The sequence below is a fragment of the Lissotriton vulgaris genome, chromosome 6, assembly GCF_964263255.1.
Source record: "Lissotriton vulgaris chromosome 6, aLisVul1.2, whole genome shotgun sequence".
NCBI classification, from domain to species: domain Eukaryota; kingdom Metazoa; phylum Chordata; class Amphibia; order Caudata; family Salamandridae; genus Lissotriton; species Lissotriton vulgaris.
In genome coordinates this window covers 1,225,925,173-1,225,950,772 of record NC_141694.1, presented here as the reverse complement: position 1 = coordinate 1,225,950,772, position 25,600 = coordinate 1,225,925,173, and the positions used below count along the sequence as shown (strand labels likewise).

Sequence of the window (25,600 nt, the reverse complement as noted above, 5' to 3'; positions counted from 1 at the left end):
CGTCTCACTCCGTCGCCATCTTGGCCACGCCCCCTAAAAATATATTTTTTAATATTCTGGGACAGCTTGTCTGAACTCCTTGGGCTGTCAGGTATTTTCATGAATAGAAGGTCAGCAGCAGAGCAGAGCAGGGGAGTTCATCAGTTGGCCTCAGCTCTACATTCACAAAGGTACTAACACCAGGCGCGGCCGGCACAGGTAACTGCGGTTGGGCGGGTGGGTAAGGAGGGAAGTGGGCAGACGACAGGATAGTGAAAGTAAAATAAAAAAATAAATAAAACCACCTTGATGAGGTGATGCGGCGAGCGCAAGGTAAGCAGTTTTATTTATTTATTTTACTTTCACTATTCCGTCATCTGTCCACTTCCCCCCTCGACCGCCCTGCCTCCACACCAATGCCCCACTGCCCCACCCCGGTTACCTGTGCCGGCTGCACCTGAGGAACACAGACTTGTTGAGGGAGCCTCCATAATATATGCACATTCAATGGCAATTGCACAGCAGCCTAATCATAAAGAAAGCATTTTTAACATTAAAACTATTTGCTCAGCAATTGCCTGAGACCAGCTTTTAAAAACAGTGGCACACACATCACACTCACAGATGTATTTTCACCAAAATGCTCAGGGGTAGTGTATTTGACATCTCAAACCCTTTGATCGCCCAACGTAATGATTGGGCTGCTCATTTGTTTAAGCATCAGCCCCTCAACTGCTTTCTGTTTTCCACGGTGGCCTCAGTATGAGCAGGCTGCAAATTGGTTTGTGGATACCGGGTCCTGGAATCTATAATTCTTGACTGTTATCCCGCTTCAAATTCTGGCTATCATGAGTTTTCCCTAGAATGATAATAACAACTTGGACCCAGAGTTACCAAAATATTTGGGATAATAAAAACGCATTTCGGCTCCTGAAAGAGAGCTGGGATTGTGAGGAGGATCTTAACTGCACACAGCTCTGTTATCCACAGTATCAGAGAGCCTCTTGTTCTGAACATTACAGTATGTGGGACCATAAATGATAATCACCCCCTCACTAAATATTGTCTTCTTTTCTTTGGCAGATCTCTGCCCAGGAACCTCTGTCTCACAAAGGGCAAGCAGCCAAACAGACAGCAAATGAGCTCCTCCTCCTGCTTGGTGAGTACAGGATTGGTAAATCCTCAAACCCCATTTATTTGTTCGTCTAAAAATGTAACTGTAATTGAAAAAGTGAACATGTTCATTGGCTATTGGCTTGTACTATTCACCTTTGCTTTTGGCTGTGCCCTCCCCACATATCTTTCTATTGCCTCCTTTGCCAATGCTTGTGCATTGCTAGTTCCACCCATGCCCTTAACACTGCTATTGCCAGTTTCTATCCACGCCTTGCTGATAAATCCCATGAGTGCATCTCCACTGTCCATGGATCCTCTGAACATAACCTTCGCTCTTGTCTCCAGGCTCATTCTGTTACTCATAACTTTACTCAGAACCATTTAAATGTTTTCTCTGTGTCGATGCATCTTCTACTCACGCTGCTTTAGTTCCTTTCTGTCTCTGCTTCCTCTGCCATGCCTCATCAGTAAACATTAATCACCTCCTCCCACCCTGTGGCCATACATCTTTCTTTTTTCTCATCCCTTCTTTTCCTTTGCCTGCAAACTGCCCATGCTCCTACACAATCCCTCCAATAATGGCTGTTTATAGACGCCTGCTTTGGTCATGTCCCCTCTGCTCATGCATGTGCCCGTACATTCTCTGTTATTGCCTTCACTGCCTTACTCTTTACTATATCTGTTTAGTTGTATTTTTTAACAAGTATGATTTCCATCACAACTAGATTTTGAGGCTAAACAGGAACGTGATTGCCAAAATTCAGTGCAATACAAACAAGTAAATCTTTATTTGTAGTACTTTGTCAAATGTGTTGATGGTGAACATATTCTCAAACACTTATGACAAGGGAGGGCTTTGAACTGCTATGGTATATCAGCCTGCATTTAGAGACCAAAATCTGATCTATGTTGGGAGTCTGGTATAGATCTGGGAAGCCTAAATTTACAATCTTTATTCTCTACCTCTAGTCTCGTCGATCCAGTCTTTGGATTCCGATTTACATGCACCTCAGTTTAAACCTAGATTTTACCCTGCCAACGAGCATCCTGGTTACAGGCCTCAATACTCATGTTTTGCATCTTGGCAATATATTTGTGAACATCAAGCAATAGGCTTAGGCTAAGTTATCTTAATACAGCCTTATAGCCCACAGTAGAGGACTATACCGGCTATTAAAGGCACTCTCCAGCATTAAAGGCCCCGAGCCGAAGGCGAGGGCCTTTAACAAGGGAGAGGGACTTTAATAGCGGTATAGCCCATCTACGAAGGGCTATAAGGCTATTAGAACATTCTGTCACTAGAGGACAGAATGTTCTAACAAAAGAAACAAAGCCTTTTGGAAGCGTGAGGGGATTGGAATCCCCTCAGGCTCCCTGAAGCCTTTGTTTACAGCCAGAGCTGTGAACAAAGAAACATTGGAATGTTGGAGCTCCAGGCTTATACCAGCCATTATACGCCCGGAGCACTCCATTGTACTCCCAACATTCCAATGTTCTAATATGATTTAATATCGCGCACAAGTCATCCCAGGGCTTCATCATCATTAAATTATTTTTTCCAGATTGAGTGCCCAATGTTTTTGAAACTTTTGGGACCATAGAATAGGCATAGACTACCAGGCAGGAAATGATCTAGATTTGAATACCAGAAAACTGACTAACCGGATGTTTTTCAGTTCAAACAGTTGCTAAAACATTTCTGTAGGTCTAGGTCCAATTGTCCTAGCGAGAGGTTGTCTCTAGAATGTACCTTAGGTTCTCGACTTTGAGAACTGAAAGAAATCTTGCTATGTATGGATCTGCCCTCGCTGGTGGTGTTCCTGAAAGGATGGCTTCTGGTTTACAAACTGATTTCTGATGCAGCCTCTTGGCATGAACACCACTCGGTGCCCTTGTTTTTCCAACCCCTGTTGGTGAGTATTCTGGCCCTCCTCTTTTCTTTTTGAGGGTTTCTTATCATGCTACTGATCTCTACCTCTAGGTTTGTTTGGCCAGCAAATATGCTCTTTATAATATTCCGACTGTGAATTGGGCCGTGATCTCTTTAAAAAGACTAGGGTGCAATAGGGAGAAGACACTTCTCTGGATGCATGCCGCATCTTTATGACACTCATCTTGTTGCACTGCTATGGCACAGTTCCAGGCCCCACTAGCTACTGTGTCTTATAGTAAACACAGAAGACATTTATATAGTATGAATATTAGAATTATTGTGAACAGGTGAGAAACATTTCCATTTATTGTTCATAGATTGTTTTACATTAAACCCTATAATTGGTGATGATCTGAAAACAAAGACAATAATTCAATAAAACAGTCTGATAGATCAAGGGCCTACCATCTGGTTAGAAAAGTAATTGCTAACTTTAAATATTTTTTGCCTATCTCTAGAGACAACTCAAACTAAACTACTGGATGCAGGAGCTCAGGTGTCTGGTATTGAGGTAAGTAGTATAAGGCTGTGTCTCACCAAAGAGCCTGTGCCAGGGGGTAATATTTAGAGGAAGGCGCAGCAGTTTACAACAAGCTTAGCAGGATCTAAGATGCCTAATTTGTTTTATTTAGAGTGCTAATTTCCCGGTTAGCACAAGGATTATGTAGAGAGACAAACTGAATAGTTTGTTAGAGTCTCTATGGTGTATTAATGTTATGGAAAAAGCTCGAGAGCGTGAGTGTGAAATGCTTTCATGAGTACTCTCTTGACCATGCAGGTATTACAAGGCAGGTTTCTTTGTGTTTGAGATACCACCTGATACACGAATGGAAGCAGAAAAGACTAACAATGTCAACACACCATATGGCAAATAAAGAGGGATTCTGGGACAGCCCTTTACCTGTGTGGGAGAGCTTCCTTTAAGTATTGGCCTGATGAAATGTTTGTCATGTTTTGATATCAGTCCAACACATTTTGTGGTTGTGTATATTTCCTGCTGTTCGAAATTGTTTTGGAGAGTGTTTAAAAAAAAATTCTTTTGTTTTGCTCCTTTACTGCTGCCATCATTATGTTAATGTTAAAAATGCTTATAAAGCGCATGGCTACCCCAGTGACGGGGCGTCCCAGCGCTTGCAGACAACTTGAAAGTAAGACAGACTTTGAACCAAGGGGGAGACGTGTAGCGCCACTAGGAGCACTAGATAGAAGGGAACAACCAGGTTTTAATGAGTTTTCTAAATGACAGGTAGTTATTTGTAGCACGTGCCTCCGCGGGGATCGAGTTCCACAGTTTTGGAGCCAAATACCTGAAGGAGCGGCCGCCAGCTCTGCTCCTTCGGATTTTGATGGTACAGGCAAGATGAAGGTCCGCCGAGCGGAGGGCACGTGAGGGGACATAGGACGAACACAGACCTTGTAAAACTCGGGGGCCAGAGCCGTGAAGGATTTTATGCATTAGGCAGAGGGACTTAAATTGAATTATGGAGTGCATAAAGCTGCGGTAGATCTTGTGAGTGGTTGATTGAGGGGTAAAGTGTCAATTGCTTTGCTCAGTAATTTTTTTAAACTGCAAACCCTTGCAGTGTTCAGAGTTTGGCTTTTCTATTCTGACTTCATTATATGGCTTTTGAGAGCCCTCTTTTCAGGAGGGGCTGCCTTAGGGAACCTAAGGCCCTTCCATACATGACTGTGATGTTTCGGTGCAGAACCAAGCGCCTTTTTAATGCATTGCCAACGTTTCAACTTGGCCATGTACCTATTGCATTGTATTGTAATTGCATTTGCATAGCGCTTACTACCCTGATGAGGTGTCAAAGCGCTTTTTCGACGAGTAGCACACTACTCCGGGACCCATAGAGGATTAGTGTTGAATTAGTATCGTGAAACATGCAAGTACATTTTAAGTGGTGGATAGGTTAGGCAGGTATTTGGATTCGGAAGAATAGCAGAAGGATAGAAGAGGAAAAAGGGGTTTGCATTTATATAGCGCTTGTTACCCCTGATGGGGTGTTGAAGCATGCTACTCCGGAAACCCATAAAGGATTAGTGGTGATTTAGTATTGTGAAATATGAAAGTAATTTCAGTGGTGGATATTACTCAGTTATTTGCTGTGTGAAGGATAGCTGAGGAATAGAAGGAGAAGAAAGGTTTGCATTCATATAGCACCTGTTACCCCTGATGTGGTTTTGAAGCACTTTTTTGGCAAGTGGCACGCTACTCTGGAACCCATAAGGATTAGTGTTGAAAGTTAGTATGGTGAAACAGTAAATTAATTTGAGTGGTGGATATGTTAGTCAGTTATTTGGATTGAGGAGGGTTGGGGAGGCGTTAAAAAGGGGAAAAGGTTCGCATTTATATAGCACTTGTAACCCTGATGGGGTGTTGATACGCTTTATTGCCGAGTAGCACACTATTCTAGAACCCATAAAGGATCAGTGGTGAATTAGTATAGTGGATATGAAATTTGAGCAGTGAACATGTTAGTCTGTTATTTTGTTTGGAAAGGATAGTGGAGGGATAGAAGAGTGAAGGATTTTCTTCTTCTTTTGTTTTAGGTCATAGCAGTAGGAAGAGGCTTTTGGATGAGTACAAAGGGTTTTTGGAGGGGAAGAGTCAGAGGGAAGAGTTTAGAAAGGTTTGTTTTGGGGGGTCGGTATAGTAAAAGAGGTGTCAGATGATGCAAGGAGGGGTAGAGTAGGAGAGAGTCTAGAAAGGGTTATTTTGGGGATCATAGTAGTGGTATGGGGTTTGGGATAAATGGGAGAGTGGATGTAGAGGATATATTGATAGATGTATAGGATGAGAGACAGGGTAGTGCATTGGAAAGAGTAGTAGAAAGAAGTTTGAGATGAGTCAGAAAGTTGGGCTAGAAGATATATTGAGAGAAGTGTAGGCTGGGAAATAGGGTAGTGCATTGGAAATGCTAAATTAGAAGAAAGTGATAAATATATAGATCCATAAGTACATTGAAAGTATATAGAAGCATAAAGAAGGTAAGAATTAATTGGATTAATGCTATTGATAGAGGTACAGGATGAGAAATAGGGTAGTGCAGTGGAGATGCTTTTTCAGGAGAAAAGTAACAGACACACAGATCCAAGTACATGGAGGACATCGATACACAATGGAAGTAAGTACATGTAGACCAAAGATGATTTTTTTTAACAACATCATTATTCTACATGCTTATACAAAGCAATACACAAAGATAGGTACATAACTATAGTGAACATACATGCTTATATACAGAGGGATATACTGTAAATTTCTGTTTGCTAATGGTGCTTGTGTGGGTAAGGCTTAATTCTTGAGTAGTTTTCTGAAGATAAGATGGTTGTGGGTGGATCTTATGTTGGGGGCTAATGAGTTCCATAGCTTGGCTGCTTGAACACAGAAGGATGTGCCACCCATGTTTTATTTTCTTGTATCTTGGGATTTTGGGGCGAGATACCTCTTTAGAGAGGAGGTTCCTTTGTTGAAAGTGTTTGGTGATTATATTCCTGATGAAAAGCGGTCCCATTCTATGTATTGCTTTGTGGGTGATACTAAGTAGCTTGAATGTGGATCTTCGGGCAACCCGTAACCAATGCAGGTCTTTCAAGGCAGGTGAGATGTGGTCTCGTAGTTTGATATGCAAGTGTAGCCTGGCAGCCGAGTTCTGAATCCGTTGTAGTCTTTTGATGGTCGTTAAAGGTGATCCGTGGTAGAGGCTATAGGCTTAATCGAGTCGAAAAAGGGAGACAGTAGCTTGGATTTTGTGTGGTAGTCCCAAATGAGGAAAAATTTGTCGCAGGGTTTTTCTAGTGACAAAGCTTGATCTTGCTAGTTTGTCCACTTGGGCATTCATCGATAGTATAGAGTCCTTGGTAATTCCTAGGTTTCTTACTTCCTTTAATACTTTAGGCGGTGATCCTAGTTCATCAGGCCAGGCGGCTATGTATTCTTCCAAGTCTTCAAATACTTTTCAGACAGCACAGCTCAGAAACTGAAAGGTGTAAACACTGCTCACTGCCAACTATAAATTATGCTGTGAGAAATGCTGAGTTATTGATATACATTGTACACATTGCATTTTTATAACAACTATACTCATGTACAAACATAGCAAAATTCACAGCAAGATCGTCCCAACCGCACTTTATTGGCCCTTTTTTTTTACATCCTGCCTAGCCCACAAGTGACAAAGAATCAAAAAGAATGAAAAAATACTCTGTTGCTAATAGTCTCTGTGTATCAATTGTTCCAACATCAGATGAGTACACAAGTTCAAGTTCAAAAGACCTTTATTCGAATTTCATAAAATTCATAAAAGTACCGAACACAGCAAAAACACACATATACATGTAGTACAAAACAATTATATAAATAGCATTCCATGATAACAAAGTGATTCATACAGTGATTGAGCAGTACATTTCATTTTCTTATAACATTTTTACAGTAGTATCATTGTGACTAGTTTCTGATTTCAGGGACTTTCCATTGTCTTACGTGCACGTATGGCTAGTCTTAAAAAAGTGCTAGTGCGAAAGGTCAGTTCGTCAGTATCCAGGGTAAGCAGCATCATATAAGATTCTTGGAGTGTGAGAGGTCTATGTTTTCTAAAATATGGGGTTAAAAACCATTTGATATATCTCACATAAAATTTACAGAAAAATAGAAAGTGCAGGTCATCTTGAGTACTTATACCATCGCAAGGGCAAGGAGTGAGGTCTGTACTATGTTGGTACCCCAAAGGAAAAGACAGCAGAAATTTCACAGTTCCAGCCCTTAAACGAAACAATAAGGATCGCTCCCAGTTTGACATAGGGAGGGAAAGGTAGGGCGGCATAGTTTGCATACAGAGACCATTTCCTATGTATTTCTTGACCCTTGATTTCTGGAATTGCGATAAAGTGCATAAAGTGCTTTTTGTACATCGAATTTATCCTTTGGTTCAATTGCCATGGGGTCAGTGAACAAAATGTCTCTACCAATTTCATTAAGTGATTTGAGAACTTCTTTGAACCAGGGAATCTGCATACCATATTCACAATTTAGGCATTCCTTGATGATATTTTGTGTAAGGACAGCAGCATCATTCCTCCAGATTCTAATCCAGAAGAGAGCTGGTCTTGCTTTGATAAAATCACTTATATAGGGGAGATTAAGTTCATTATGGCAAATAAAATCTGAAGAGGAAATCGGTGCGCCCAGCACTTTTCTACAGAAACGATTTTCCTCTCTTTGGATACTGATGCTACTATCCGATCCCCATACGTGGCGACAGGAGAACACTGTAATTTAAAAATCTTAACAATAGCCTTTGAGGCACCAATTTTCTTTGGGCGGGGGAGACTCAGAACAGAATTGTTGGCCTTCGAGAACTTGCTCGTGGCGTGGGCCAAATGCCCACTCCACGAGCTGTTCGCAGCGAAAACCAACCCCAAATAAGGAAACTTATGAACAGATTCTAGTTTATCTGTTCCAATTCGAATTGTACTGAGTTTCCTTTTGCCCGGCCCACAGGACATAATAAAAGACTTTTTAAAATTACACAGTACACAGTGTTACTTTGTGTTACTGATGCAACTACAATAAACATGTAGCTGAGTAATGTGAAATGAGGGAGCAACAAAATACTCCAAAAGAGCCCAAAAACATTAATTGCTTAAATGTGTATTGAGAGTGATATAGTGGGGGAACATTTATTTTGCATGGAGTGCAAAAAAACAGCGAGTGCAGGTATTAGCAAATATATTATTAACTTGAGATGCCCCTTTAATTCACAGGGGCATATTTAAAAAAATGTGCGGTGTTACACCAAATTTGGCAACACCGCGCTCCAACATTTTTTAAACACAGGGATGCACCATATTCACAAGAGTAGGGCACACCCCTGTGTTTTCGCTAGCGCAAAAAAAAGCTGCCTAGCATCAACGCAGGCAACCTGCCGCCATGTTGCAAGGGTGCCTGCGCTGCAGAGGCGATTGTTTATGTACAGGAAGGGAGACCTTCCCGCACATAAACAATCAATAATGGTGATGTGCTCTTTCTATATGTGTTGCAGAATGCGTTTCCACAGTTTAAACTTGCCCATTGAAAGAGCAAAAATCAAGGAGCTATGAATGAATGAATAATTTCTACATGTATCGCAATTCTAAGTCCTGGAATTCCTTGGCATTCGTTTTTGGCGCTGGCTCAGCCTTGTAAATTAGAGGCAGTGTCAAAAAGCAATGTGTGTTGAAATAATGAGGGGCATATTTACAAGCCTCCACCGCCACCACAACGTCCCTGGCTGTGATGGCAATAGGAGCTTCGCCTTATTTACATGGCAGCGTTAAACCACCTAACGTGGCCTAACGCTGCCTTGTAAATAAGGCACCCTTTTATGCTGTACTCAGCGTGAAAGGGGTGGGCAATGGGTGCTGCGGTGGGCATTTCACCGCCAGGCCCATTGATTTTGACGTTGCCCCTATTTACAAGGGTGGCATAAATAAGAGGCAGCCTTGCAAATATCAAGGACCCCCTGTAATTGGATGTGATTCCTGGGACAGGGTAAAACATACAATGAAAAACAACAATGTCAGTGCCGATTTGACCCAAAAAAAAACAACCTTTGTTTTGGTCAAATCGGCACCGACCCCTCACTGATAGAGTCAAGGAGGCTTAAATTGCCCGTAAAGAGTGCACACTTTTATCAGGAGACACTCCCAGGGACCCATACAGTGCCTCCGTCACCACTGCATCTCTGTGGGACCGTTACTCATTTCCACATTTATCCGTATGCGTTTTATCAATAAATACACCATTGTGCCTCCGTCACCACTGCATCCCTGTGGGACCATCACTTATTTCCGCATTTTATCCGTATGTGTTTTATTAACGAATACACCAGAGTGCTTGTTTTCATAACTAATGAACACACACTCAGTGTTCGTTTGTAAGCGACACGGATAGGTCTCTCCAAACAACGATTGCCCCTTTTAAATATTCGACCACATTTCTGAAGCATTACACCTCACGACAAGATTTCGCTCCAAAGCTATATGCTCAAGCGACAATAATCTCAAGAACCGGAGGTTGCTCTACTGCCATGGATTTAGAAATTTTGGGGTTTGATGGTTATTTCCTGACAAATACACCTCCAGTGTCGAAACGAGCGTCGAAGAAACCATCGTTATTTGTACCAAATTGTTGATGTTGCAATGAATTTTAAATGTATTAATGAAAATCATCGACTGCTGTTTTTAAATGTCAACATCATTTGCAGAAATAATTAAAATGTATGATTTTTAATAATTTTTTCTTGAACTTTTTCTTCACATTGCTTTTGTCACATATTGCCTGGGATTGTCATTATAAATAAGAGGCAGCGCCAGAATTAAGACCAGGGAAAACCTGCTCTTACCCTTGCGCAATGTGGAGAAATGCTTTATTTCTCCTCGTCTTTGCTGTTTTCATATGTGCTGCCTTGTGCAGCACACATAGAAACAGCAAAATGCAATTGATTATGTATGTGCTGGAATGTGAGCCTTCCTGCACATAAACAATCATTGAAAAAAAAGACTTTTTGAAACTTCTATGTGTGCTGCATTAAGCAGCACACATAGCAGTTTCAAAACCCCATTAATGAGTGTTTATCTGCAGGAAGGCCCCCTTCCTGCACATAACAATCATTAACATTCATTATGCAATTCGGTACAAGGGTGCGTGCATTGGCACTAGGGGAAACGCAGGGGTGCACCACATTCTTGAGAATACGCGTATCCCTGTGTTTCAGAATGGAGAAGCGTGGCTTTAGCAATATTTGCTTAATGCCATGCTTCTCCATTCTGTTGTAAATATGCCCCGAGTCTCTTGTTCTCTTTGAATTGTTTGTCAGCAGATCACTGTGGCAGAAAGGGGCATATTTACAGGGTGTCGTTAAGCCACGTTGAGTGGCTCAGCGCCACCTTATAAATATGAAAATGGAGTTAGGCCACTGTAGCGTCCACAAAAGGGATCCTCTGGTGGCTATAGGGCTTGTACATATGCTCCTAAGTGTCTTACTGAAAAATAGGTTTACATTCCCACGCAACATGCAGGAAATCCCTCTTTGGTATTCTGTGTCCCTGGTGGTCACTCATCTCTCCTGGCATTGCATTCTTGATAAAATATTTCTCCTGGCATTGTGTTTAGATGTGCATTATTTCTGTGGAACAATGTCGTACATTGGCACAATTATTCTAGTACACTGAGTTATCACCAATTAAGTTTGTGGTATTTAGCCATTTTAGTGTGCAGCCGCTACAGTTTATAAGTGACAAAATAATCATTATGGTCTCATAAAAACCTTTGTTGTGACACACAAAAATATCCTGAGGGTATTCATGAACTTCTGATCGTTACTTGCATGACTTTCAGCACACGGCTCTATGGAATCTTGTGTGAAATCTAGGAGTTGCAGAGTTCTATCTCTACTGCAGAGTAGAGTAAGCTCTTGCTTGATAAGAGCTCAGGCAAAAAACTATGGCCTCGATAAATAAACTCAGGGAATCTTGATGTATTTTTTAGATGTGACAAATCCTAAAACTACTGTGCTCTCAATACAAATTTTCAAAGTTGTTAACTATGTTTGAACTATATTACAGTACATGCATTTCCTTCCCATTTTCTTTATGTCAGTGTACATGTGAAAGGCCACCAGTCTAACTCAATAGGTTTGGTTATAACTGAAAATGGCGATCAGACCTCTTGGCTTTGCCAATGTTTATTAAACTTGTATTTGTTGTTCATAAAGCTAAAGCTGTGTGTGGGTTGTCCCCACAGTTTCTCAGGGGAAATGCTGCCTGACTATATGCATTCAAGAGGCAATGTTGGGTGTCCCTGCTTTTTGATTCCGTCTCACATCACTTAGAAAAGATTTCTAGAACAACTTTCTCTCATCAAAGGTCTCTGCAACAACTTAAGACTTGGTTGTTCTACAGTGTTGAATTTCCTTTGATTCCCAACATGTAGGATTCCTTTACATGACAACCCCGAAAAAACATGACATGGTATTTAAAATGTTAACATATTTGTGTAGTGCCTATTTGCTTAGTAAAGTATATAACAAAACGTAACATAACATTACATTGGATTGACATTTAGGAGACAAACACTCATGGGAGCTTACAACTTAGGGGGCTTAAAAACCACATGTTCTACCTGGCCCAGGTTGCTGATAGGTATGACTACTGCATGCTTCATGGGTCATATATTGCCTACGTGATGTAGCCATTATACTTCTCACATGTGCCACTGTCTCCAATAATGCTGTTTGGGCCAAAAAGGGGGGACGCATAGACCACAGATTAGCATGATGGTGTGAAAAAGGCTGCTTTATTGGAAACAGGTGCACCCTAGATACAAGTTCCTCTGGCCCGTGCCGTATAAAACAAAACCTCACTAAATATTATCTTTCTACTTTACCCCCCACCCCCTCCCCTAAACATGTTCCCCCCTGCAACAATTATAAACACAACTTGCAAATTCCTAACCATTCTACAACTACCTAACTAGATAAACTTCTTATGCTCTTTCATAACTGTAACTATACATCATTATACCACAACTGACCTAGGAAAAACGTCCCAAAGAAACATAGCGCACCAATCCAGCACTTGTTCCAGCGACAACACCAATACAAACCCCTCCCCCCCACCCCCCCAATGCACCAGCTCCCAAGAAAACTACCTAGCTGAAAAAGTAATGAGCTATCCAACAACAAACCCCGCAAAAACCAGCCGGAAGCTCGTTCCCTAGGGAGGGAGGGCGGGACAAAGCTGAACTATCCAGTGTCCTCCCTGACCGGCTGGTGTTTCACAAACACCAAAATGGTGGATTGTGACACAAGATGACCGGTTATAAAAAAAAAATAAGCGCAAAACTAGCCCAACCCAAGCCCAACAAGCCCAAAGCAAGCCCAATGGAGCCCAATGGAGCCCAACCAGCCCATTGGACTCTGGCTGCCAAGCCCAAAACTAGCCCAGCCCCAAGCCCAACGCCAGCCCAATGGAGCCCAACCAGCCCAATGGGCTCTGGCAGCCCCCGGCCCAAAAAGCCCTATTCTCTGATATGGCTATCCATACTGGTCCTGCCTCCTTATAGCTGCATTGTTACATGCTGCTTACCGCACAAGGCCATTGTTTCCCTATGCTGCCTAAGTGTTGCCACTGCCACATTTCTGTTGTGGTTTGATTTATGGTGGACAACACAAAGCTCTGTTTAGTGGCCATCTTCAGATACCGTATTGTTTTTAGAAATGTTTTATCTGCATTTGTTTGAATTTTTATACATCTGTAAAATCTGCTTGACTCTCACATGTTTATCTCCCTTGATTTGCTTTCAGCACTTTAAATTGGCTCCTTGGAGCAAGCTCTTTTTATTAGGGAAGGGTTGAAACTGCAGCTGTTTGTAGTACCTATTATTACTAATTCTTCAAAATATACATAGAGCAGATGTTGGCTTCACCCAATAGAGTACTTCTCTTACACCTCAGAGTATAGTTGTTTAGTGTATTATTCTGCTTCCTATGCAGTGTTGAGTGTTTTACATCTCAAACATGCACTATATCACACAGTGGCAGCCGGCGCTGTAATGCAGCCTGGGCGGAAAACATGGAAAGTGCGCATGACTGTTTGGACCAGCCCCAGAATGCCAGACAAAGCATCATGCACACTTCAGTGTGCCCACCACTCCTCCCCTGCCATGCTCTGACAGCAGAGCAGGCCCGACCACCCGCTTGCAAAGCAGCTGGAACAAATAATATGATAATAACATTAAGTTATTATCATTTTATTTTTCCTTTAGACACACTGCCTTTAAAAGCAGTGGGGTGGAGCTCCTCCGCCTTGGCGGAGCAGCCCCCACTGAACTCATGATACATTGAATTCTTTATCACATAAATCCATTGTATATCAAAGCAGGCTTTAAAAAAATATTTTAGTCAGGATTCAAAATGCAAGCCAAACCTAATGACTATATCATTGTTCGTTTAGATTCCTTAACAAAACTATATTCAAATGGGCTGGAAAAATAAACATTGCTATTAACACCTTAACGGCTATGGAACGTCCAGCTCCAGTGCTGGACGTTCCATTGCGCAGGTGCAGTTCGAACGTTCAACGGCCGACGGCAGCACTACGGAGGTAGTGGTGCCGTCGGCCGCTGAACGTGCGCAGCACTTAAAGGGTTAAATGTATCATTCCTAATGACTATGATGAATATACATAGTCTGTGATCAACTTACGTATCAGGTAGAGTATCCATGGGACTCTAGAACAAGTATAAGAGACACATTTTCTGTATTCAGGCAGGGAGTGGGGTATATGGTGGTCCCTTCGGTGTTGAATGATTGACTGATGCCCCCTTTTGATATCCTCACAGAAGCCGCTGGGATCTGCACAGGATAAAATCCAAAATAGATGTCTTGTACCTTATGGTGGTCAACCTGAAAGGGTAAGTGGAAGGGGGTGTGAGTGAATGGGGGATGCGAGTAATTAACAAACTGTCACTATTGTCCTCTGCTAGTAGACCCACTATAAGCTCAATTTCATCCTTAGTCCCTGGGTCAAGCCTCATAACAAAAGACCCTAGTTTCCAAAGTTATCATTTGCATGCGTCCTCAACATGGCTTCTATGCCTTTTTATTATGAAATCAAATTCAAATTTAAAAAACATTATTTTTCCCAGATCATTCTCCTATCTACTAGCACATTCCCTGCAGATGTCACAATGATCCTTTCTAACCATATAGGCGTGCTTTATACTTAGACCATGCCCCCACTGCTCCTTGTTAGCCAACTACTACCTTTTCCTGTTTTTTCCCGTCATTTCTGGATGTAAGGTACAGTTATCCCTCTCCAAATCCTCTCTCATCTACCGCTCCTTATTCCTCACATCTTCACCGAAATGGATGTAGAATAGAACAGATTAATCAAACAGCAACTATTGGTGATGGTGACTCTGAGGTCCATTTTACCATCAAGAGGGGATATTTGTACCATAAATCTACAGAATGTATATTTGGAAAACCAGGCTCCTGAGCACTCAAGAGGATTTCTCAGATCTAGATTGGTCACAGAGCATTGATTGAAAGTTCTCTCTTTTGACGCTTACAGTCCTCTTGATAGAGACAGTGCATGTACTTGTGAAAGGATACCTTATCTACAATGTCAAAATGGCTGTCTATTTTGAGAAAGATCAAGCAAAACGTTTTAGTGCACCCTAATGTGCCTGGGTTGTCATTGACTTGTGATCTGTAATAATACCACCACCATTTGAAGCACTGTTAAAGATGTTCTTTTTGAAAACATTACGATTGCATATGAATCAACAGTTTAAAAGATAATGAAGCATAGTGCCATAGATATAATAAACCTCCTATGACCCTATTACAGAGAGGGAGCTCTTTTCCTTTCAGTGGGTGTGCCGTGCGCAAACAGGAAAAGTGTGCCCTTTTTTAAAGGGACAGCGCCGAACTTGTGGTGCAGTGGGGGCAGCACATTCAAGTGAAATACAGAGTAGCTGTTTAAACGTTGCTCCCTGTTTCACTATGCAGGTGGCAACACACCTGCACTTTTAAGAGGGATTATATATCCCTTTGTCGAGAACCCCTTGAAGGCGAGTGCTGTGAGGGACTGCACCCACTTGCAAGGGGTTGACTGGGAGGGGCCCATACGAGAGTGCGCCACTGTTTTGTGGCGCACTTTCAGTGTGCGTCCTGACTGCTTCTTTGCCTTTGCGTCTGTGTACATTATGCGGAATCGGTGCAAAGATAAAGAGATTCCCTCATTTGCATGGGGTCCACACCCCAATACACATGAGGGATCGCCCTCTAGAGATAGCACTGCCGCTACATGTACGCAGGCACTATCGGTATTATGGAAGGAGCCGAACAAGCATCTGCAGCCCCTTATGAAATACCAAATTGGCCTGGGGGTGCACAGAGCGTGGGCGCAAGCCCGTTGCACCAAGGGGCTGCTTTATGTAACACAGCTCATGGTAGTAATAATCCAAAACCGATAAATTGATATGCAGATAAGCATTTAGTTTCCCACAATTGAATTAGGCTGCAAAATTAAGTTAAAAAACACAGAGAAGTCAAATTCAGAGAGCATGGAACACAGCAAAGACCTGAGGTTGACAGAACAGCACAAACGAAATATAAGTATTTATTGCAAAGGCCCCATGTGTTTAACAATGAAAAATTCAGATTGAGCATACATAAGTAAAGTATTAACAATTGTGGAGGAGAAAGAACTGTATCTTTGCCCCAAAACTAAGGTAAAATGTGGCTAGGAGGTATATGGGAGGACTATTGAGGGGAACAGGAGGGAAGGAAAGAAAAGGATAGAATAGGTGTGAACAGGGCTTTAAGTGGGACGAAAAAGCTGGGGGGGTTTCTCATGGGGGCGTGATTGCCGTAATTAAGGGCGTGGCTTAAAACACTTAAGCTACAAATCTGTGCTAGCATAGTGTGCTGCCCCACCGGTATTTTGCTGGTTCTGTCCATTCATCCAGATATATAACAAAACAAGTAGCATTACACCTACAACAAGCCAGGACTATTGACATTGTCAATGGTTGTAAATTGCATAAGATAAATCACCAACAACTATGACTTTTTTGTATATAATATTGAAAATGCTATTGATCTTGTGGGTGAGGTTGTGGCGTAGGTCTAGAACTGCCGACTTTAGAGCTGAGAAAGTGGGTTCGAGCCTGACGTCGGCACAATATCCTCTGATTGAACAAATGAATATGTCCTTGTGTAATGTAACTGGTACTCATGTAAAGCGCTCCACGTTTGTGCTGTATACAACTGAAAACTTAGGGGCATATTATCAAGCCTGTGCGCTAAAATTATCGCCGCTTTATCGGCCGAAAACGGCCGATAAAGCGGCGATAATGGGCTTGATAATATGCTCTATGGAATTCCAATCGAAGCACATGTTAGATGTGAAGACATCTAACATTGGCTTCGATTGGAATTCCACAGAGCATATTATCAAGCCCATTATCGCCGCTTTATCGGCCGTTTTCGGCCGATAAAGCGGCGATAATTTTAGCGCACAGGCTTGATAATATGCCCCTTAGTTTCCTTGAAGTTACATCAAAAGCAGTGATGGCTAGTAATATTGCAGAGTTAAGTTATTTTATCTTCCACCCTGAGGGTAAAAATGGAGAGCCCGATAGGGACCTGTCTTGGCACTTGCTTTTAAGAACTGTCAGTGCTGAGCACTAGCAGGACCCAGCCCACTTAAAGCCCTGGGTGTGAAGGAGGGTGGGAGGAGTGATGTAGGAAGGCCGGGCGGTGGGGATAAAAATGGGTGGCAAGATCTTGTGGTAGCACAGGCATCTCACTAGAGTCTGTGGGCAACCGCGCAAGGATGTATTATCCTACAGTGGAAATCTGGGACACATCAGATTAGGCGGAAACTCCTAAGGAATATTATACAATATGCAAAGCATTATCGGCGACCCTGCCACAAGAATTCACACAGAATTCAAAAGAAAAATTATTAACTGAAGATGAGCAGCAGATCTCAGAAAACAGAGCGCATCCGAGTCCAACACTATCAAGTGAAATCTCTCTCTCTCTCTCACTATATATATATATATAGGGATTAGAGAGAAGGACTATTGGTGCATCCATGCCGCTTTTGAAATAAAAGGTTTTGTTTAAACTCACCCTGGTGGAGTGCTGCTTTAAAGCGCGGAGCTTTTGGGATGATGTTTGACACGGCTTCTCCAGCCGTGGAAGCTTGCACCGCCACTCAAACTGGACAAGGTCTGCAGGGCTGGTTACTGAATTTCAGCCCCCACAGCACGAGGGTGTCAGGAAGCAAAGCGGATGGTTTAAACCGAGGCCCACCAGAGGGATGTGAAAATATGCAAAGAAACCGGCAGTAAAGAAGGTTGGTGAAATACTGACTATACCAGAATAGAAGAATTGGGTCCTCTGCTCCTGGCGCTTTACTTACTGGAAAGTGAGTGCCATATGGGAAATGATTGCAGAGGTCCGCCCCAGGTTTTACTAACTGCCGCCCTATGATGAAGATGCTCGTTAGCATTGAAACGCGTCAGGGATTAGAGAGGACTATTGGTGCATCCATGCCGCTTTTGAAATAAATAAAAGGTTTTGTTTAAACTCACCCTGGTGGAGTGCTGCTTTAAAGCGCGGAGCTTTTGGGATGATATATATATATATATATATATATATATATATATATATATATATATAAATATATAAATATATCCGAGCAATCCTGGCCGCTATCGGCGTGTACTCAAACAGGCGCGGACCTCTTCTCCTTGAATTCAGCTATTTTAATAAAGCGCCATCACACCGTCAGTCGTGTCAGCAGTGGTGTTAGCAGTGGTGATTTTAATGTTAGCAATCACGGAGCCAGTGCTCTCCTCGACGCGTTTCGCTCCACAGGCGGAGCTTGGTCACATGACGCGCCAAAAGTAGGTGTTGCATTATAAAGTGTTTTAAAAGCACAATCACCCATAAAAAAAGGATGAAATGCAAAAATAAACATAATGTCATAGTAGCAGCTGTACAAACAATCATGACAAGTTGTATAAAATACAGACAAGATAAAGTGCAAAACAGCAGTGAAAGCAAAGTGCTCCTATCTAAGTTTGATAGTGTGGCCAAAAAGAATTCTCGCATGATGGCAAGTGCCTGATCGCAGAGATTAACAAAAGCGAAATTATCAATAACAGGTTAATAGCAGTACAAACAAATTATCACCAGAATACAGTGCAAGTGCATCATTCAATGAAAAAATATACAGAGGATACGCTAAAAACAGAGTTCATAAAAAGGTAAAGTGCAAATGCATTCAATATGGCCACCAAACCTCAAATCTGAATTGCCAGATAGAGAACAATGCACAGAAGCTGCTACATGCCACTTCCACTAAAGTGCTAGTGTCTAATGGGTGAAAAAATATTTAACTATAAAAAAAAGTGACTTAGGCGGCTGAGACACAAAATTATTCGACCTACCAATTCGTAGCAGAATGTGTGCGCCTAACAATCAAGAATTTCAAGGAACTTTCATTTTCAAGTAGGACCAACAAAAGGAAATGACACTACAGAAATATATATATATATTCCTCCAACAGTAAATAAAACGATCATTCCGAGGTATTTAACGCCACCAGATGCCACAGCAGGTTATATATGTGGATATATGTATAGGTATAGGTACCTATATACACACACACACACACACACATATATATATAAGTATATATATATATATGTATATGTATATATATATACACACACACAGGAGATAGAGCCACTGGAGACCAGTCTTAGAAAGGTCACGTTGCCTTTCCCTCTCTAGCTCCTCAGGGTCTATTTCAGCATTTATAGAAGGATCATAAGCAGAGAAAGGGAAAAGGAAAAGAGATAAAGGTTATGGAAAGAGCACAGACGGAAAGACTTTGGAGGGAAATTAGAGTGGGTGGGTAAAGAGAAGACAAAAAAATGGAGATGGAAGGAAAGAGAGGAAGAGGAGAGGAACCGGGCTAGTCTGAAAATATTTGCCAGTGCAGCTTTTAATTTCCAATCCAATCATGCGACCGGTGCCAGTAAGTTGTGATATGTTAAGGATTGTGGCACAGATCAAGAGAGCAAAATGTTCAATGGAGTAAATTGCTCCTAAATTGGCCATACATTTTCCATCCTAGCAGTTCCACATGCATTTTTTGCTCCCTATAATCAAAACATGCTGATGAAACACAAGGGGAAAAGTTGTCTCTAACTCTATTGTCTCTCATCGCAGGGGCACGGTTCTTTGAACTATAGTTGTCTGGCATGAAGAGTGTGAAAAGTATAAGACAAGTAAAACAAGAGCAATATTAGGCATGATTGAAATGGAGAATTGCTATTATTGCATGCAAATAAGATAGTGCTCTAAACAGACTAGAAACCTATGGGATTAAAACCTGGACATTGTTCTTTGGTTAGTCATCCATCATATGCCTTAGGTGGGCCAACCCTTCCAAGATATTCGGGCATGAATTGGCAAATTTTGTGGCACAATCATGGAAATTGTTTTGCACATTTTGCAGCACCTTATTTTGTTATTCTGCATATAATAATACCCCCCCTTGGCCCGTTGTTTGCCCCATGGGTGGTGGGCCCTAGATTGCAATCAGTAAGTACTGAATTCTGCTCCATTTTAGATGTGATAATAAGGAATCTATCAAAAGTAGAGAGGGAGGAAGAGGAATAACTAGATTTGCCGTCCTTAATTATACAATTTTAGTAAAACAAAGAACCCAGTAAATTCAGAAAGGATAACGATGGACATACCCTCCACAATAAGAGAAAAACACTGTTTTTCTTAAAGACCCCTCACCCACCAGGGTTGCTCCTTGGTGGCATGCTTCGTCTTTGGGGATCTTCCCGATCCGCTGCGGATCGAGGCGTGCTTCAACCAGACAGAATACGTAGGAAGCACTTTTTTGGTTTTTGTTTATGATGAAAACAATGTTGTGGGAGGGGAGTAGAGTGCAGGTGCTAAACAAATTTAAAAACACCTGACTAGTAGGGCACCATTATTTTATTCCCACCTCTAGTCGGTAAGATTTAAAATCAAGGGAAAAGAAAAAGAAGGAAACGGATATCAATGAATCTATTTCTTGCTTATCTGGTCAACATGTTTCGAGCCTTGCCCCTATTGGCTCTTCATCAGGACCTAAGGAACCTAGTTCCTATTGGTACCACAGCTCTAAAAATGTCCTAATAGGAACGTATCACGTTACAAAACCGGCAAATCACACAACCTACATATGATTTTATTCCCAGGTCAATGTCACTGCATTACCATAAAAACGAGAAAGAGGGTAGAGTTTCAAAACATTAGCTGTGGCAGACACAAAATAATGTTCAAAGCAGTGAATATACGAAACACCCAGGTGTATTTGTGCGTCCAAAATGCACAAAAATCAGTGGTTATACTGTAGGTAGTGCGGAACAACCTTTAGCCTAAATGACTAACGAAAATACTTAACAATAAGATGAACACACTGAAAAAACATGCGAAAAAAACATACATTTTAAACGCCGTTCTCTGGCGTCATGATCCCACTGGGGAGGACGATGCCTGTAGTCAAACCCTGCAAGACAGGAGGTAAAATGTCATCGAAACATTTAACGTGTATTTCCAAACAAAAGAGGTTGGGTCTGTTCGAGCTGTTATCCCTGTTGTGCAGTGTCCTATTAGAAATCCTTTTAGTGCCCAAACTGGGAGCTAACCTGCTACACTTCGTCAAGGCTACCCTCTGCCACTGCATCTGAATCGGCTCACCAGGGACCGCATCCTGCCGGTGTGCATTCCAGAAAGGGTCTTTTGTGCCGGCAGGTAGCGGAGGACTTCCACATACGTGTTTGAATTGCGGAACACTATACCGCTCGTGTTACTTTAAAACTGCACGTCAACTTTGGATCAGAATCAGATCCATGTTGGAAAACTTAAGTGCTCATACGCTTTTCTATATTCTCAAAAGCTACAAAACAGGCCATCTTGGGATAAATAATTGGCTACCAGCATTGTGAAAACATGAAAAAGATTCAGTGGACAAATAGTCAAGGAGTGAGATTTTGTGCATTAAAGAAATCTTCAAAACAAAAAGGGGGGCGGAAGATTGGGGAGACAGTCCGGGGGGGGGGGGTTGTGAGGGAGAGAGAATTGAATCAAAAAAACCTTGTGAAAGTCTTATTACCAGGTTACAAAAAAAGTCTTTATCGATCTAAATAGAGGATATTTCATCAACGGTCTCAAAGAAGAAATGAGCTTATGGGTAAGGTGTTTAAAAAAAAAATTCTACTTTGGTTCTATGTATCTTCATTGTACACCAATAGCTTAGGGAGGAAAAAGTTGAGCTACACTTCTAGAGGAATTGGCCCCATGAAATGTTATTGTTGAGGCGCCGGGTGTCTGTATTGAGTTTGAACATCCATCTCTGTTCCTTTTGGAGGAGTCTCCTTTCCAGAATGTCTCTGTCTTTTATACATTCCGGGACTATCCATTTCAAATCACTGGGTGTGTGTTTTAGTTCAAGATAGTGTGATTAGATTTTTGTAGTAATCCGTTGGCATCGTACGTTTCTGCAGTGTTCGCAGATCCTTTTTCTCACTTTTTGAGTGGCCATGCCCACGTAGTACAAATTGAAAGGGCAAGTAATTAGGTAGACCACCCTAGAAATATTGCAATTTGTTAAGTTTCAGAGTTGCCCAATCATTCCATTGTTAAAAGATACTGTTTTAGTTTTTGATCATTTAGCCATAATAGGAAAGCCTTGGCTGTAGTCGGGTTGCCTTCCCAAATTAGTAAAATGTCATCAATATAGCTCTTCCAAAGTTTGATATGTTGAAGAAAGGTGTTTGCTTGATTGAGGATTCTATGAGTTTCGAGATGATGTACATAGAGGCCCGCTACACTGGGGACGAAGATCTCCCCATACTGGTTCCATGCTGTTGTCGGAATAGAATATCCTTGAAAAGAACTTATGAGAAAGAAAGGGGTTGGCTTGATTGAGGATTCTATGAGTTTCGAGATGATGTACATAGAGGCCCGCTACACTGGGGACAAAGATCTCCCCATACTGGTTCCATGCTGTTGGAGGAATAGAATATCCTTGAACCGAACTGATGAGTAAGATTCAACTAACTGAACCTTGTTATAACCTGTCAGAGGCATAACGCAAAATGAAAGGCCCCCTGCAGAATGTGATGAAGGGCCCCTGAGTCTCCTTTATCCCACCAATATTAATTGCTCTTTGGCTGAATGGAGGAAGGCAGAAGGACTGGGGCCTCCTGCACCGCATGGGCCGTCGGGGCCTGAGTTTTGGCCATGGCTGTGGCTGAGAATGAATGAACGTGGGAGTACACTTATGATGTCCACACAACAAAAAACTGATCTCTTTGAGAAATTACTCCACACAGGTTCATGCAAATCTCACAACACTTATAATGCTTAGCTCAGTGGTGGCCAACCAAATAAACCTCACTCGCTATGGCCACTAAACGAGGACTCTAAATTGTTCAGAGGACACCCAAATCACCCCTGGAGCCTTTAATCTCCACTTCCTGACTTCTAGCACATTAACTCTCTTCCAGAGACGCGTGCTCATTTCGCTTTACCTTCGTTTTAATTCCTTTCTCTTTAAAAAAGTTGGACCTACTGTTCACCTTTGAACTTTATAATGGAGATATTTTGAAAACAATTACCATCCCTGGCCACAAGATGTCCTAGTTTCCAAAAAGTTGGGAATTGAGAGACGAAAATATCTGTAAGTTATGTTTTCACGACCCTTTCAATTATGTTTTCACAACCTTTTGTCAGCCTCTTCACTCAAAAAAAACATCAGATCACATTCCCCAAATGTAGTGGGCACTTTTGTAAAAAGAACAGCCTTTTAACAAAACTGCAGATTTTGCGTCTTTTTTGCGAAACGCAAAATCCTGGAGGGTCTTGTTGAGTATTTCAAAAGTTTATAAACTTCAAATATTCTTTCAGCAAGGAAGCAAAAGCCACTGCTCCATCCTTTACATAGAGGAATATTTACAATGCATATTTTACAAGATAGTCTTCCTATTAGAGGTCACTTCAGGAAGAAGATTTGAAGAGATTGATTAGTGACAAAATCAGAAACACAAATAGAGTGTGGATAGACTATTTTGTCAAAAATATCGAGGACAAGAATATCGAGTAGGTAAGTGCAACTAGGTAAATGTAAATTTACTATTCTTAACTCCAGATCTACGTACCTTGAAGATTTATAGATATATCGTCAAGGTACATATGTGAGGAGTTATATGTAGCAAAACTTTACTTACCCTTAGAAACTGATATACATGATATTCTTGTCCTCTATATTTTTGACATGATATTCTGTCCCACAATATTTGTGTTTCTGATATTTTGTCCAAATATCAAAGAGATGCGAGCACTTTCTAGGGTCAGGCCTGTACAAAGAAGTGCCATATGAACATAACTCTGTGTATAGGTACCGTAGTGATATCTACATCTTAAAGGAGTGTAGGTGTTAGAATAATAATAAGTCATCTAAATTAAATTTTATATACTTAATTATCAATATTTTAGTTAATAGTTTTTCTACAATAATATGGTAGCGCAATATTAAAATTGTTATATTCTGACAAACAAAGTGTAGGGTGTTTATTTGTGGGTATAGAGGAAGTGTGGGTCTCATTACTAAAGGCTGGGCTTGGCCTTGATCTTGTCTGACATCCTTTTTGTCTTCTTGTCAGCTTCCTGTATTGCCTTCTGGAACCACCATGAGACAGAGAAGCTTCTCACTGTTATACAACCCCACACATCATATTGCTGGGAGAAGATTGGTAAGAGTAAGGGTATTTTAATGGATATAAAGGAGCTGTGTATCTGAGCCTTTCAGTAGCCATCCTTGAATGTTATTTGCAGTTCTCTTACATTGAATCTTTTTTTTTTAGATAACTTTATTTCGGTCAAAGACCATAAAAGTGCAAGTAAAATACATACAAAAGAGCACAAGTCAGTAAAACAATAAATAGAAGACAGGTCAATATTAAAAATAGATTAAACTAGATAGTTATCAAGACCTGAATGTTTAAAATTCAAAATTGGACACAATTAAACACAAGAATTTATCCAAAACTTTTCCTTCTATGCCGCATGCCAAATAGAAAACGAGATACAGCAAAAACAATGGGGGGCGGGGGGGGGGTGAGTATCATATGTTAAGACCCTACATGCCTGAATACAATATCTGAACCCTGGATTTCTACATAACAGAATCAGCCAGCATTTCCTTATAGTTTCATATGCAGGGCAAAAAAACATAACATGGCAAACATCTTCGCACTTATAGTTACATGCCGGGCAGGCTATATTTTCTGATTTTGCCTATTTACAGGTGAATGCTCTGAGTGGTAGACTGCCATGCCTAAACTGGATGTAAAGCTTCCTCGCAAGGGGTGGATAGATTACATGTAAGAATTCCTCCGCTCACAATTCAGTTTTCACCAGAAGGAACTCTGCTGACAGTCTTCCTAGGGAACCTGATCTCTGTAAGGCTAATGAGTTCTGCTGCCTCAGCTGACTTTTGAGTTCCAATTTGGATATCCCCGGGCAACACACCTCCGGGGTATCCCAGAGCTCAGACAGACCAATCCGGATGCTAAGAGTCTTGATATGGTGCAGCCACGGATTGTTCTTGCCTTTTAGAAGAGCCCAGACCTCTAAAAATTCCTCTATATGGAGCCAGTTCAGGCACTGACCAAAGTCTCTTCCAGTAGAGCATGGGCCGTGCTGTTACTAGTTCTTCTATTGATTCCAGCTCCAGGTCAAGTCGCAGAGGAATGAGTGGTGTGCTTGGTGGCAAGCCCAAAAGGCTCCTCATAATGCCCCGCTCGACCCTCAGGAGATTAGATGTATTTTTATGGCACCAAAGTTCTGCACCATACGTCGAGGCCATTCTAGCCTGGAGTTGATATATTTCAATGACCGGGGCTGCCGGCTTGCAATCCGAAAATCTGTG

General features: G+C 41.6%; 1 protein-coding gene across 1 annotated transcript in view; it reads left to right on the top strand.

The window, feature by feature from the left end:
• LOC147708656 (uncharacterized) overlaps positions 1-25,600 on the top strand; it is a 223,889-nt gene that overhangs the window by 16,595 nt on the left and 181,694 nt on the right. The window contains exons 6-9 of the mRNA XM_086925380.1: positions 1,063-1,138; positions 3,487-3,539; positions 14,418-14,489; positions 24,333-24,422. Of these exons, the coding sequence (XP_086781506.1) occupies positions 1,063-1,138; positions 3,487-3,539; positions 14,418-14,489; positions 24,333-24,422 (291 nt within the window). The remainder of the gene's footprint in view (positions 1-1,062; positions 1,139-3,486; positions 3,540-14,417; positions 14,490-24,332; positions 24,423-25,600) is intronic.